Below are 14,351 nucleotides of genomic sequence, written 5' to 3'. Positions count from 1 at the left end.
GGATGTGCCTGGAAGGGAGAGGACTCTCTTCTCTGTTCAATACTGATTAAGAGCATGGAACCTTAAATCGGAAAGCCCCTGCTCTATTCTGCTACTGCTTGGGATATTTGGGAGTCAATCCAGAAACTGTATTTGAAAAGGCAGAACGCTTCACGTCTATATACGTTGCGGAAAAAATGCAAGCAAGGGACCATGGACATAACATCCTACTTCAATAAATTGTCTCTACTGCGGCAGGAGATGGACTTGTGTCGTGATTGTCTGGAATTGCTCAAGGGGGTGGGGGGTGGGGGGGTCCAGTATTTGAAGATTGAGGAAACTGACCGTGTTTACGACTTTTTGGCTAGCTTGAACTCAAAATTTGACACTGTCCGGAGACAAATACTGGGGCAAAGGCCGATACAGTCTCTTATGGAGGTTTGCTCTAAGGTTCAATTAGAGGAGGATAGGACAAGTGCTATGAACAGTTTCGTGGTTACTACTGTAGACTCTACTGCTTTTGGGGTCAAGTCCTCTGGGTCTGATAATGACAAGCAGAATGGTAAATCCCCTCCAATATGTGAGCACTGCAAAAAGCCGTGGTAAACGAAGGATCCATGTTGGAAACTACATGGTGGACCTCAAAATGGCAAACGTCGCCCTTCGAATGACAAGTCAAAGTTTGGTCGAGCTCTCGTGAGTGAATCTGTTGATGCTACGTCACAATCTCAGGTGATCAATCCAACTGACTCAGGTACTGTTGGGATCGGTACTATCGTCCAATCAGGTACTCCTCAATCCTTTAACTTCTTTATTGAGGGAAATGAATCATGGATACTAGACTCAGGAGTGACCGATCATTTAACTGGATCATCTGATCAATTCTTCTCCTGTTCTCCGAGTGTTGGAAATGAGAGAATTCGAATTGCAGATGAGTCCTTTGCTCCCGTTGCGGGGAAAGGTCATTTGTCTCCATTTTGGGGATTGGTTTTCCAGAATGTGTTGCACGTGCCGAAGATTTCTTACAATCTGCTATCTATAAGTAAAATAATCAAAGATTTAAACTGCAGATTTATTTTCTCACCAGATGTTTTTTTTAAGACTTGAGCTTGGGGACGACGATTGGTACTGCCCGACACGATAGGGGCCTCTATTTCCTTTCTGATGAACTTTAGGAATTTGTCTAGGACTAGTTTGTTATCGTCGTTTATTGTTTCTGAAAAAACATTATTTGTTATGGCACTTTTGACTTGGACATCCAAGCTTTCAATATATGAAGTACTTGTTTCCCCATTTATTTTATAATGTGGATGTTTCTTCTTTGTCTTGTGATGTCTGTATACGTGCAAAACAGCCCAGGTTACCTTTGCTTTTAAGCCTTATAAACCTTCCCAACCTTTCCATTTGATACATAGTGATGTATGGGGTCCTTCCAACGTCACGATTGTGTCTGACAAGCGTTGGTTTGTCACTTTTATTGATGATCACACCTATCTTACATGGGTGTTTCTTCTTACTGATAAATCTGAAGTGACGTATGTTTTTCAACAATTTTACACTACCGTCGAAACCCAGTTTAATGCTAAAATTGTCTTTCTTTAGAGTGACATGGACGGGAATTTGTTAATCATACCCTTCGTGAGTTTTTGACGTCGAAAGGTATCGTCCATCAAAATTCGTGTGCTTATACTCCCAAAAAAAATGGGGTGGCTGAATGGAAAAATCACCATCTTATTGAGGTTGCTCGATCTCTCATGATTCCTAAATCTTTACCCTCGTATCTGTGGGGGGATGTTGTACTCACTGCAACTCACCTCATCAATTGAATGTCCTCTCGTGTTCTTAAATTCCAAATACCCCTTGAGTGTTTTATCCACATTTCTTTTTCAAATGTTCCCCTTTGGGTGTTAGGGTGTATTGCTTTTGTTCATAACCACGGTCCTCACCAAACTAAGTTTGCTCCTCGTGATCAAAAGTTTGTGTTTGTTGGCTATCCTCTTCATCAATGGGGCTATAAGTATTTCATTTGTCCTCCAAGAAGTACTTTGTCACTATGGACGTCACATTTCTCGAGGATAAACCTTTTTTCCCTATTAGTCCTCTTTAGGGGGAGACCATTAGTGAAGAGGCTAACACATCCACATATTCTTTTCCTATAGACCTTTTCCCTGAGCCTATCCTAGATACAAATGACCCTGTCCTTCCTATGAAACAGGTGCCTTGGATAACCTACTACGGGAAGAATCTTAGAAAGGAAATAGTTCTCCATGTTGCTCCACCGAAAATTGTCCAAGAGTCGGAACCGACACCAGCTCAAGGTACCTCTGTTTCTGATGATGTGTCTGAAAATAAAAATGAGTGTGTTGGGGGTGATGTGGTTAATGAGAAGAATTCAGATGAGGTCGAGGCCGTGGATAGTAATGAGTTACCAGAAGGTACTCAGGAGACTGAAAGCTTGCAACAGAAGGACGAGCGTGGGCCTCGTCACCAATCTTATGCTAATGAGTAGTTAGAAAAAACTGGTGATTATGATGCTACCCTTGATTTGCCAATCGCCCTACAAAAAGGAATTAGATCGTGTACCAAGCATTCTATGCAGAGTTTCTTGTCTTATAGTAACTTATCTTTGAGGTTTAAGGCTTTCACTACCAACCTAGATACTGTAATGATACCTACTAGTGTGCATAAGGCCATGAAAATTCCCGAGTGGAGAGCTATAGTTATGGAAGAGATGAGAGTACTTGAAACAAATAAAACTTGGGATTTGGTTGCACTTCCTAAAGGTCATAAAACCGTCGGGTGCAAGTAAGTGTTCATTGTTAAGTATAAGTCTGATGGGACTCTTGATAGGTACAAGGCCAGACTGGTTGCGAAAGGGTTTACTCAGACATATGGGGTTGATTACTCGGGAACCTTCTCTCCAGTGGTGAAGCTAAACACAATTCGACTTCTTCTTTTAGTTGCTGTTAACAGAGACTGACCCTTACATCAACTGGATGTAAAGAATGCGTTCCTAAATAGTGAGTTAGAAGAAGAGGTCTACATGAGCCTTCCTTCAGGTTTTGAAGCACGTTTTGGTAGTCGAGTCTATAGACTGAAGAAATCCCTATATGGCTTAAAGCAATCTCCAAGAGCTTGGTTCGATAGATTCACTACATTTGTTAAGTCCCAAGGGTTTGTTCAAGGGCATTCTGATCATACCTTGTTTACTAAGAGATCGACATCAGGGAAGGTAGTTGTTCTGATTGTCTAGATTGATGATATTGTTTTGTCAGGTGACGATAAAGCTGAGATTGTGAAATTAAAACGGAAGGATGGCAGATGAATTTGAGATCAAAGATCTTAGCAATCTGAGATATTTTCTTGGGATGGAGGTAGCGAGATCAAAAGAAGGAATATCCGTCTTTCAACGGAAGTATACTCTGGACTTGTTGAAAGAAACAGAAATGACTGGGTGTAAACTTGCTGATACGCCTGTGGAAGTTAATAGCAAGTTGGGTGATCCTGCTGAAGGTGTTCCTGTAAATAAAGAGACGTATCGATGTCTCGTGGGAAAACTGATTTACCTGTCTCACACCAGACCCGATATATCATATGTTGTTAGTATGGTTAGTTAGTTCATGCAGGCTCCTTATAAGAGACACATGGAAGTTGTTACTCAGATTCTGAGGTATTTGAAGTCTACCCCTGGAAAAGGCTCAATGTTCAGGAAACATGACAAAAGGTGCATTGAGGCCTAGAATGACTCGGATTGGGCAGGTTCTGTAACAGATAAAAAATATACTTCAGGGTACTGTACCTTTGTGTGGGGAAATCTGGTTACCTGGCGAAGTAAGAAACAAGGTGTTGTTGCTAGGAGTAGCACTGAAGCAGAATACAAAGCTATGAGTCTGAAAATATGTGAAGAAATATGGTTGAAAAAGATTCTGTCCGATCTTCATTAGGACAGTCATGGTCCCATGAAACTTTAGTGTGATTATAATGTTGCTATTAGTATTGCCAACAATCCTGTGCAACATGATAGAACCAAACATGTGGAGATTGATAGGCACTTTATCAAAGAAAAACTGGACGGTGGCAGTATTTGTATTCCTTACATTCCTTCAAGCCAACACATTGCTAATGTTCTCACCAAAGGGTTACCAAGACAGAGCTTTGATACTTGTGTTAGCAAGTTGGGTCTTATTGATATCTACGCCCCAACTTGAGGGGGAGTGTTGAAATATGGTGTATTTGCCTTAAGGACGTTTCTGTCTTTTTACAATGTGTCTACTACTCTACAGTTTTAGACTTGGGTCTATCATATCTGGGTCTGGGGTGCTGTGTAAGTGTGACAAAATTAATAAAATTCTCTATCGTGGTTTTTTCTCTCTGACCTAGGGTTTTCCACGTGAACTTTGTCTTCTTCTTTTCCTTATCTTTCAATAGTATTAATTGTCTATGTCGAAAATAGCATATTAGCCTAAGGGTTCTTTCGTAATTTCTTGTACCCTAGGGCTTCCCATTGTCAATTTATTTGGCCTGTTCTCTTGTACTTTATGTATCAAACCAATAATAAAAATAAGTCTCAATCATGGTTTTTTCTTCCTATTCTAAGGTTTTCCACGTAAACTGTGTGTTCGTTTCTCGTTTTCTATTTTCATCATGGTATCAGAGCAAGGGGACGAAACCCTAGGCGTCATCGACGAGAATCAACCACAGTCTTCTTCAGCAGTCACCATGGGGATCAATGGAGCCGCAAACGTCTATATCACAGCAACTGTCCAGGCAGCCGTCGAGCGTTACCTCCAAGTCGCGCTGCCTCATCTTATTCCAGCCACCGTTCATGTCAGACAGCCGTCCGAAGGCCAACCGAGTCGTCTATCCCAGATCGGAGCGCTGATCAGTGGTTAGAGCCGTTCAATACTTGAAGCCCAGCCGACCGGAGCCACTCCTCAGTAGACCACGTCGAGTCCAGCCGATGAGTCGTACCCAGAGATCGTGGCTGGACACTTTCGATCGCAGCTCCCACCTGCGCAAACCCTTGTCAATGGACGTTTTTAGATGGTTCTGGCACAAACCCTAGCCGATGGACACTCCTTTCAGTTGCAACATCCGGTCAGGATCTCCAGTCGGGCCGAGCCCAGTAACCCGTCGTTCGTGGGATCTCTGTTTAGCCGAGCCGATTCAGTTCCCTCTGTCCCTTCGGTTCCTTCCATGCCGGTTGAGATTCGGGGTTGGGCTCCCTCGGGTGACTTCTTCCATCCTGTAATAAGGCTGATTCTCGATGAACAGAAAGGTCCAGCCGTGCCGAGCTCCCAATGCCCTGGCGAGATTCGGCATCGTTTCCCCTATTTCCAATAACAAGTAGCAAACTTTGGAATAGTTCGTGGCGCGAACCCACAAACAAAATTCTACTCTGAGAATCCGATAGACTCTTTCTCTGTTTTACCCAATACGAATTATTTGTCTGGCTCGATGGGCAATTCTACAGGATTCATCATTGGAGAAAAGTTGAATGGCCAGAATTATTTTTCATGGTCTCAATCAATCAGAATGGCATTAGAAGGGAGACATAAGTTCGGGTACTTAAGGGGGGAGATACCAAAACCTGAACTGGGTGATCCTTAGGAGCGTATCTGAAAAGGGGAAGACTCCTTGCTACGGTCAGTTCTTGTTAACAGTATGGAAACCCAAATTGGCAGACCATTACTGTATGCTGCAACCGCCAAGGATATTTGGAATGCTGTGTAGAAGCTCTACTCGAAAAGGCAGAATGCGTCTCGACTATACACTTTACACAACCAGGTCCACGAATGCAAACAAGGGATCATGGATGTAACTTCCTACTTTAATAAACTATCCCTGCTATGGCAAGAGATGGATCTTTGTCGAGAAATAGTTTGGAATTGTGCACAAGACAGGGCTCAGTATTTGAAGATTGAGGAAGCTGATCGGGTCTATGACTTCTTAGCTGGATTGAACTCTAAATACGATGTTGTTCGAAGTCGAATATTGGGCCAACGGCCTATACCCTCTCTCATGGAAGTAAGCTTAGAAATACGGCTGGAAGAGGACGGATCGAGTGCTATGAACAACCCAGGTAGCACTTCCACTGAGGCTGCAGCCTTTGCTACAAAATCGTCTGGCTTCGATGGCGATAAGAAACCCACTCCTGTCTGTGAGCACTGCAAAAAGCCGTGGCATACAAAAGACCAGTGTTGGAAGCTACATGGACGACCTCCGAACGGTAGACATTGCCAATCACATGACAAATCAAACCCTGGATGTGCCCTAGTGAGTGACTCGACGAATGAGAATTCTCATAATCAACCTCCAGCAGACAATAAGACCAATCTACGTGCAGTTGGGGTCATTGCCATTGCACAGTCAGATACAATTAAGTCTTTTGGCTTTATTAGCATTAAGGGTAAAAAGCCCTGGATTGTTGACTCAGGGGCTACAGATAATCTTACTGGCTCATTTGATCAATTTCTTTCATATTGTTCGAGTGCTGGTAATGAACGAATTAGAATTTCAGATGAGTCGTTTGCCCCTGTAGCAGAGAAGGGACATCTGTCTCCGTTTGAGGGTTTGATACTACATGATGTGTTACATGTTCCTAAGATATCATATAATTTATTATCTATCAGTAAAATTACAAGAGATCTGAGTTGTCAGGCAGTTTTTTCACCCGACTCTGTTTTATTTCAGGATCTGAGCTTGGGGACGACGATTGACACTGCCCGACACGATAGGGGCTCTACTTCCTGACTGATGATACTTCTTCTAGAAATATTTATAGGACTAGTCTCGTTTCTTTAAATTTTTCTAATTCTGATAATGACTTTATGTTGTGGCATTTTTGCTTAGGACATCTAAATTTTCAATACATGAAATATTTGTTTCCACATTTATTCGCAATATTAATATATCTTCTTTAAACTGTGATATTTGTATTCGTGCCAAACAGAGTCGTGTCTCCTTTCACTCTCAGCCCTACAAACCGTCCAGACCCTTCACCTTAGTTCATAGTGATGTCTGGGGTCCCTCACCAACCATCACCTCCATAGAGAAACGCTGGTTTGTCACCTTTATAGACGACCACACTCAGCTTACTTGGGTCTTTCTTCTCACTGATAAGTCCGAGGTGTTGTCAGTATTCCAACAATTCTATACTACTTTGGAAACCCAATTTAATGCGAAAATTGGGTTTCTGAGCAGTGACAATAGGCGGGAGTTCTTTAACGCCTCTTTTCGGGACTTCCTCACATCTAAAGGGATTATCCACCAAAGCTCGTGTGCTTACACTCCTCAACAGAATGGAGTAGCCGAGAGGAAAAATCGTCAATTGGTGGAAGTCGTCCGTTCCTTAATGTTGTCCACATCTCTTCCATCTTACCTATGGGGGGATGCTATTCTCACTGCCGTCCACTTAATCAATCGGATGCCTTCTCGAGTCCTCAACTTTCAAAATCCGTTGGATTGTTTTAAAGAGTCATATCCAACCACTCGTTTAATCTCAGATGTTCCACTTCGGGTATTTGGTTGTGTTGCCTTTATTTATTCCCATGGTCCAAACCCCACGAAATTCACCCCTCGTGCTAAAAAATATGTCTTTGTTGGGTATCCTCTCCACCAGCATGGGTATAAGTGTTATCACCCGTCATCTTACAAATATTTTGTTTCCATGGATATCACCTTTCTTGAGAATCAACCGTTCTTTCCCGTTAGCCATCTTCAGGGGGAGAACTTTAGTGAAGAGACTAACTGGTACACATATGCAATTCCCTTAGAGACATCCCTTATTCCCGAACATGTCAGCCCTATCCTGCCTACCATGAATCAGAAGGAAACAGCGCCACCTGTTGCATCTCCAGCTTCGGTCCATGAATCAGAACCAACATCAGGTACAAGTTTTCCTGAAACTAATGATATTGATACTTGTGCTAAGACTAACGGTTGCAGAGAGAAAAAAGGCAAAGAAGGTGCTGACAGCACCACCATGGCAGATGGAGAGACAACTGAGAATAATGATCAGGAAACAATTCCGGAAAATGAGTATGACACTAGAGATGGTGATGATATGGAGGGGACCTCTAAAGGTGAAACCCCTATTGAGCAGACGATCAATCACAGTGGGAAACTTGACAGGATGGAAGATCGTGATGCATCTCTCGATCTCCCTTATAGCCCTGAGAAAAGGCACTCGATCATGTACGAAATACCCTATGCACAATTACATGACATATAGTAACCTATCACCCGAGTTTAAGGCCTTTACCACCAGTCTAGATACAGGGATGGTACTGAGTAGCATACAAGCTGCAATGGAAACTCCTGAATGGAAGGCTGCAGTCATGGAAGAAATGAGGGCACTTGAGAAAAATGGAACGTGGGATCAAGTGATTCTACCTGAAGGGCACAAGACAATTGGGTGCAAATGGGTCTTTACTATAAAGTATAAGTCTGATGGAACGATTGACCGATACAAGGCTAAGTTGGTTGCCAAAGGCTTTACTCAAACCTTTGGTGTGGACCACTCCGAGATATTCTCCCCCGTGCTAAGTTGAATACTATCCGGGTATTACTGTTAGTTGCAATAAACAAGGATTGGCTTCTTCATCAACTGGATGTAAAGAATGCGTTTCTTAATGGGGAACTTGAAGAGGAAGTCTACATGAGTCTTCCTCAGTTTTGAGAGTTAATTCAAACACCAGGTGTGCCGACTGAGAAAGTCGCTATATGGGTTGAAACAGTCTTTGAGGGCTTGGTTTGACAGATTTACCACCTTTGTCAAAGGACAAGAATATACCCAAGGGCACTCAGATCACACACTATTTACAAAGAAGTCAACTTCAAGGAAGATTGCAGTTCTCATTGTGTATGTCGATGATATTGTGCTTTCTGGTGATGATGATGATGAAATTATGAGACTTAAAGCAAAGATGGCCAAAGAATTCGAGATTAAAGACCTTGGGAAGTTGAGATATTTCCTTGGAATGGAAGTAGCTCGATCAAAGGAAGGGATTTCAGTGTCCCAACGGAAGTACACTGTTGACTTACTCAAGGAAACAGGAATGACCGGTTGTAAACCTGTTGATACCCCAGTTGAGTATAATTCAAAACTTAGTAATACAGGTAATAGTGTCCCTGTCAACAAAGAGAGGTATTAGCGATTGGTTGGGAAATTGATCTACTTATCTCACACGAGACCTGACATATCCTATGTAGTTAGCATTGTCAGTCAGTTTATGCTGGCTCCTTATGAGGAACATATGACCGCAGTTGAGCACATTCTACGATATTTAAAAGGAACCCTTGGTAAGGGCTTGATATTCAAGAAGTCCGATAAACGATGCATTGAAGCTTACACTAATTCTGATTGGGCAGGGTCTGTTGTTGATAGAAAGTCAACATCTGGGTATTGCACGTTTGTTTGGGGTAATCTAGTGACGTGGAGAAGCAAAAAATAGGGAATTGTGGCCAGAAGTAGTGTTGAGGCTGAATATCGGACCATGAGTTTAGGGATATATGAAAAAATCTGGTTGACGAAAGTTTTGTCAGATCTTCATCAAGATAGCGAGCTTCCGATGAAACTGTTTTGTAACAATAAGGCAGCAATAAGTATTGCAAATAATCCAGTTCAGCATGACAGAACCAAACATGTTGAGATTGACAGACATTTCATCAAGGAAAGACTGGACAATGGAAGTATATGCATTCCCTATGTTCCTTCAAGTCAGCAAGTTGCAGATGTGCTCACAAAGGGGATGCTCGGACGAAGCTTTGATTATTGTGTCAGCAAGTTGGGCCTTATTGATATTTACGCCCCAACTTGAGGGAGAGTGTAAAAAATAGCATATTAACCTAGGGGTTGTTTCATAATTTCTTGTATCCTAGGACTTCTCATTGTCTATTTATTTGGCCCGTTCTCTTGTACTTTGTGTATCAAACCAATAATAAAAATAAGTCTCAATCGTAGTTTTTTCTCCCTATTCTAGGGTTTTCCACGTAAACTATGTGTTCGTTTCTCGTTTTCTATTTTCATCCGTCTATATTTAGGTTAATTTTTACTTTTACTTTTTTCTTATTGGTAGATGGTCTTTCTCCTAAGCCCAAAGTGAGAAGCGTTAAAGTATTAATATAACTAAATTTAACGTAATTCATCAGCTCAAACCTTTGGTTTTAGTTGTGATTTAATAGCACAGTAACAAAAATGCAGTCATCTAGCTTTATGGTGTGTTTAAGATAATGAACCTTTTCCCAAGCGCAACAAAAATTACATGATTCTCTAATTGACCCTTTCAAAAATGATGTTATAGAAACAGACAATTGCTAAGCAGAAAATACTTAACAAGACAATCAGTCAGAGCTCCTATCTTCCTTCAATTACATCATGTAAATTCAACTAGAAAACTGATGGGCATCAAGGGCAACATGCAGCTTTTGGTAACGGAAAAATATGGTGATTAGGAGTACAGTACACTATAGACTTTGTTAGGAGTTTCTACCATTCATGTATGCAAAAAATGCAAGTGAAAATACCTGAACTAAATTCCGGGGATGCAATGCAATGCCATCAAAGCTTTTATCGACTTTGAACCAATCTACTGCTATGAGCTTGAGAAGAGGATCTCCTCCCATTACCTGAAAGAGATCATATCATATGGTCTATGTCTATAGCATATCATAAGGCATGAGCTAAGGACAATCATCTCTGACATTATTTTCTTTTGATATAGTCAGCATGTTTTTATTGTACTTATTAAGATTAGTAAAATTGGTGAGTTACATGAAAGAAGTCCAGTTGGTAAAGAAGAAAGACAAATAGGGACTGTGTACTCTCCATAAGGTAAGAAGAAAAGTAAGAAAAGGTGAGTAAATAGTGATTGAGTTTTGAGAGAGTGAGAGAGTCTTCTCTCCAAAGTGTCCATCTTTATATTTTCTCAATAAAAGTTTATTTCTTCGAGAGTTTGTCTCTTCCCTTTTTGTGCTAATGTCTTCAACATCCTAGTCCTTCGTCCTTCAAGTCATTTTGTTTGGCTTTCTGTTGTAGGGAGGATTAGGTTAATTTTGGGTAATTGCTAGGTTAATCTCTTTTTATTCTCCTTTTGTGTATTAATTCTATAAAAATAGAGAAATTCCCTCATGGATCGTACAATTTGCATTCTAATAAAGATCTTGAGTTAAATTCTTGGAGAATTCTTTCATTTTCTTTTCCTTTTTAAGACTCGAGACAAGTCTTTTTTTTGGGAGAGATAGAATTGATGTAGGATGAATTAGGTTGATTTTGGATAATTTATAGGTTATTCCCTTTCTAATCTCTTTTTCCGTATTAATTATCTAGACATAAAGAATCTATCTCATGCATTCCAGATCTTCGGTTAGATTCTTGAAGAATTTTCTCATTTAGTCTATAGGCTGAATTGCTGTTTTTCAAATTCTTTGACAATATGTGGGGTGGGAGAATTGAACCTTTGACTTCGAGGTTGATAGCACAAACACTATGCCAGTTGAGCTAAATTCATTTTGGCTATTTAGCCTTTAAAATTAGAAACGTCTTTTGTAGTCTCTCCTTAGGACTCCCCCTTCTTTTGTAATTTCATTTAGTCTTAAAGACCGTATTTGTGCTTCATAGGACTTCATGCTTTACCTATCTCCTTCTCACTTTGTTTTTTTTTTTTTTTTTTTTTTTTTTTTTTTAAATAAGCTTAAATAAAACTTTTAAAAAAGAAAAAAAAAAGGCAGAGGAAGAAAAAAGGCCAATGTGAGTAGAAACCTTTCGGATACACCCAACTTTCACTTCTTTCAATCGTTTTGGAAAACTGACTAATTTTTATAACCATGTAAAAGCTCACAGGCCTTGGGCTTTCCTAAGTGCTAGGCCGAGACGGATCAATCTTTTCAAGGTCATCAGGCTCCTTTTTCTTTATTCTCTCTCTTCTTTAGAATTCGAGCTCTATGAGGAAGACCCTGGGGTTATTGGCATCTGACCTTCTAGATGCATGAAGGTCATCATTACGAGCTAATAAAAAAGCTCTCTTCATCTATAATCCTATTGAGGTCACCCCATCAAATTTTCTTTCTTTGGCTTGTCTTACATCTTTAAGAACTAGAAAATTAAGGAAGCATTCCATGAATCATGTACAAACAAAGTGATACAAGATAATAAACCAGCACTTTCCTAATTCGAGCCTAAATAGAACATGAAAGAAATAATCAAAAAGTGGCGTCAATTTAAATGCAAAATCTTAAAAATCAAACATAAACATTAAAAACATAATACCTAGATGGAAAATTCTCCTAGAATAATATTAAAAATATTTATTATCATATAATATACAATTGTTAAGATTCACATACAACCACAATCAAAATGATAAGGAATTTAAACCCACAGCAACTTAGATGATCACGAAGGTCTTTACACTATATCAAAGTTGCAAAAGTAGCAAATATGGAAACATCAAAATCCAAAGTAGTAGATGTGTGTGCACAAATGTAACTAGTAACTAGTGATTCTTTGAACTGAACTTATATCTTTCTAAATTCACATGAGAAAGAAACCCACCTTAGAGTTGTCCTTGAGGTAATTTTTCCCCCTTATCATGAATCCCGCTCCACTAGGAGAAGTCCAACAGTTTGTATCCTTGTCATCCCTTCCTTTCTGCAAAGAACCATGAAACTCGCTTGTCTCCAAGATGATAGGAGCAACACTAGGATCTAATTCCTTATTAGCATCAACAGCTGCAACCATGATGATCAATCATTTATTACCAAGTATTTTTTCAATTAAATGGAAAATACATGTAAAATAGGTTTTGAACAAATAACCATGACCTAATCTCTCTCTCTATATATATTTTTTTGAAATGGAAACAAGTCTCTTTATTCATTAAGAAAATGAAATGAGACTAATGCTTAAAATACAAGGATACAAATAGGACCAACAGGTGCACCAGGACATCTCAACTAGGTTGACACTCCCTTAGCACCCTCGTCACTTCCGAATACTAGCAGCAAATGAAAATACAAGGTTTCATAATATTACAAAGAGAGACAATCTGCCAGTGGGGGACAAAATAAAAAACAAGACAACCTAAGAACAAAATAAAACAATGGTAGCTAAAACCCTTTGGAAGGGAGGCTTCAAAATGCCGGAGAGAGAAAGGCATGCCAATTCAAGCTGATTTCCTGACTAGAGTAATCTGCGAAGGTGCTTGTGAGAGAGCTCCATAGTGAGGCTTTAAGCTTGGCTGCTTCGAACCTTGTAAGCTATGGAATTTTCTTGTCTTGGAAGATTCTTTGGTTCCATTCAAACCACAACTCAGATAACATGCCTTAACAACATTGACCCACAAAATTTGATGAGATTTCTTAAGGTTTAGACCTACTATTAGCTGCTGGACGTTATCTCTGAATGCTACCCCAAAAGGCCAGCTTAAGTTGAAGTACTTGAAGAGTGATACCCAATAGTTTTGAGCATAAACGCAATCGAAAAGAAGGTGTTGGAGATCCTCCCAATTCCTTTTACACAAAGCACATCTATTGGGAGAAATGTAATGGGAGGCAAGCTTCATTTGCAGCACACTTGAGCAGTTTAGAGTTCCAAAAATCATTATCTCTATTGATATGCTAAACTACCACTCTTTACTATTGTCCTTGATCAATTCAAAATAGCAGTGCCTTTGTCTGAACATGTATGTACGCATGCCAAAACGTGCATGGGCACACACAAACATAAGTATGTTTACGATGTATGGATATGTGTACCCTTATATCTGTGTAGATAGACATGCACACATGCTGTCTAAGTGTGTGACAAACAAGCTAAAACAAGTATAGAAATGAATTCAACCATAGTTGTATGAAACATGTGGACATAGACCAACATTTCATGGAGGAAAAAGCTGAAGGTAAAATTATATCCCTAATCCATGTTCCCATCCAGAGGCAAATTGCTGACAAACTCACCCAATCTCCCCACAGAAGAGCTCATGAAGATCATAAGTCTAAATTTGGCCTAACAAACATTTTCAACTCAACATGAGAGTTTTGGAGTCGGCTTAGGCCAACCACCAACATATTTCCTTTTCTTTTCTTTTGTAAGTATCCTCCCGTCGGCACCTATAACAATTTCCTCTTTTTTCATCAACGATATTTGAGGGTTACTAACATAATGATATTTGTAATAAGTGAGGGGCTTTATTGTAAGGGTTTCATGTCTTATTTTTATTCTAGTTCTTTGATGCTGTTTTATTTTTTTGTCCGAAGTCTACTTCTGGCAGCCTTTGGTAGCTTGTACTTTTACTCTTTCATTTTTAATAAATTATTGTTTCTTGTTAAAATAAAATAAAATATTTCCCCTTCTTTTATTTTTCCCTTTCTAT

The 14,351-nt window shown here is 39.9% G+C and overlaps 1 protein-coding gene across 2 annotated transcripts in view; it reads right to left on the bottom strand.

Annotated features, from left to right (window-relative positions):
• The window catches only part of LOC120079887 (ENHANCED DISEASE RESISTANCE protein (DUF1336)), a 72,977-nt gene that overhangs the window by 10,254 nt on the left and 48,372 nt on the right, over positions 1-14,351 (bottom strand). For both annotated transcript variants that reach the window (XM_039034332.2, XM_039034334.2), the window contains exons 16-17: positions 12,533-12,708; positions 10,507-10,608 (exon numbers count right to left, since the gene is read on the bottom strand). In XM_039034332.2, the coding sequence (XP_038890260.1) occupies positions 10,507-10,608; positions 12,533-12,708 (278 nt within the window). The remainder of the gene's footprint in view (positions 1-10,506; positions 10,609-12,532; positions 12,709-14,351) is intronic.

Source organism: Benincasa hispida, chromosome 6 (genome assembly GCF_027475165.1).
Source record: "Benincasa hispida cultivar pf3 chromosome 6, pf3_genome.v1.1, whole genome shotgun sequence".
NCBI classification, from domain to species: domain Eukaryota; kingdom Viridiplantae; phylum Streptophyta; class Magnoliopsida; order Cucurbitales; family Cucurbitaceae; genus Benincasa; species Benincasa hispida.
Note: the sequence above shows the minus strand (reverse complement) of the source record. Positions and strands in the feature narration are given on the sequence as shown.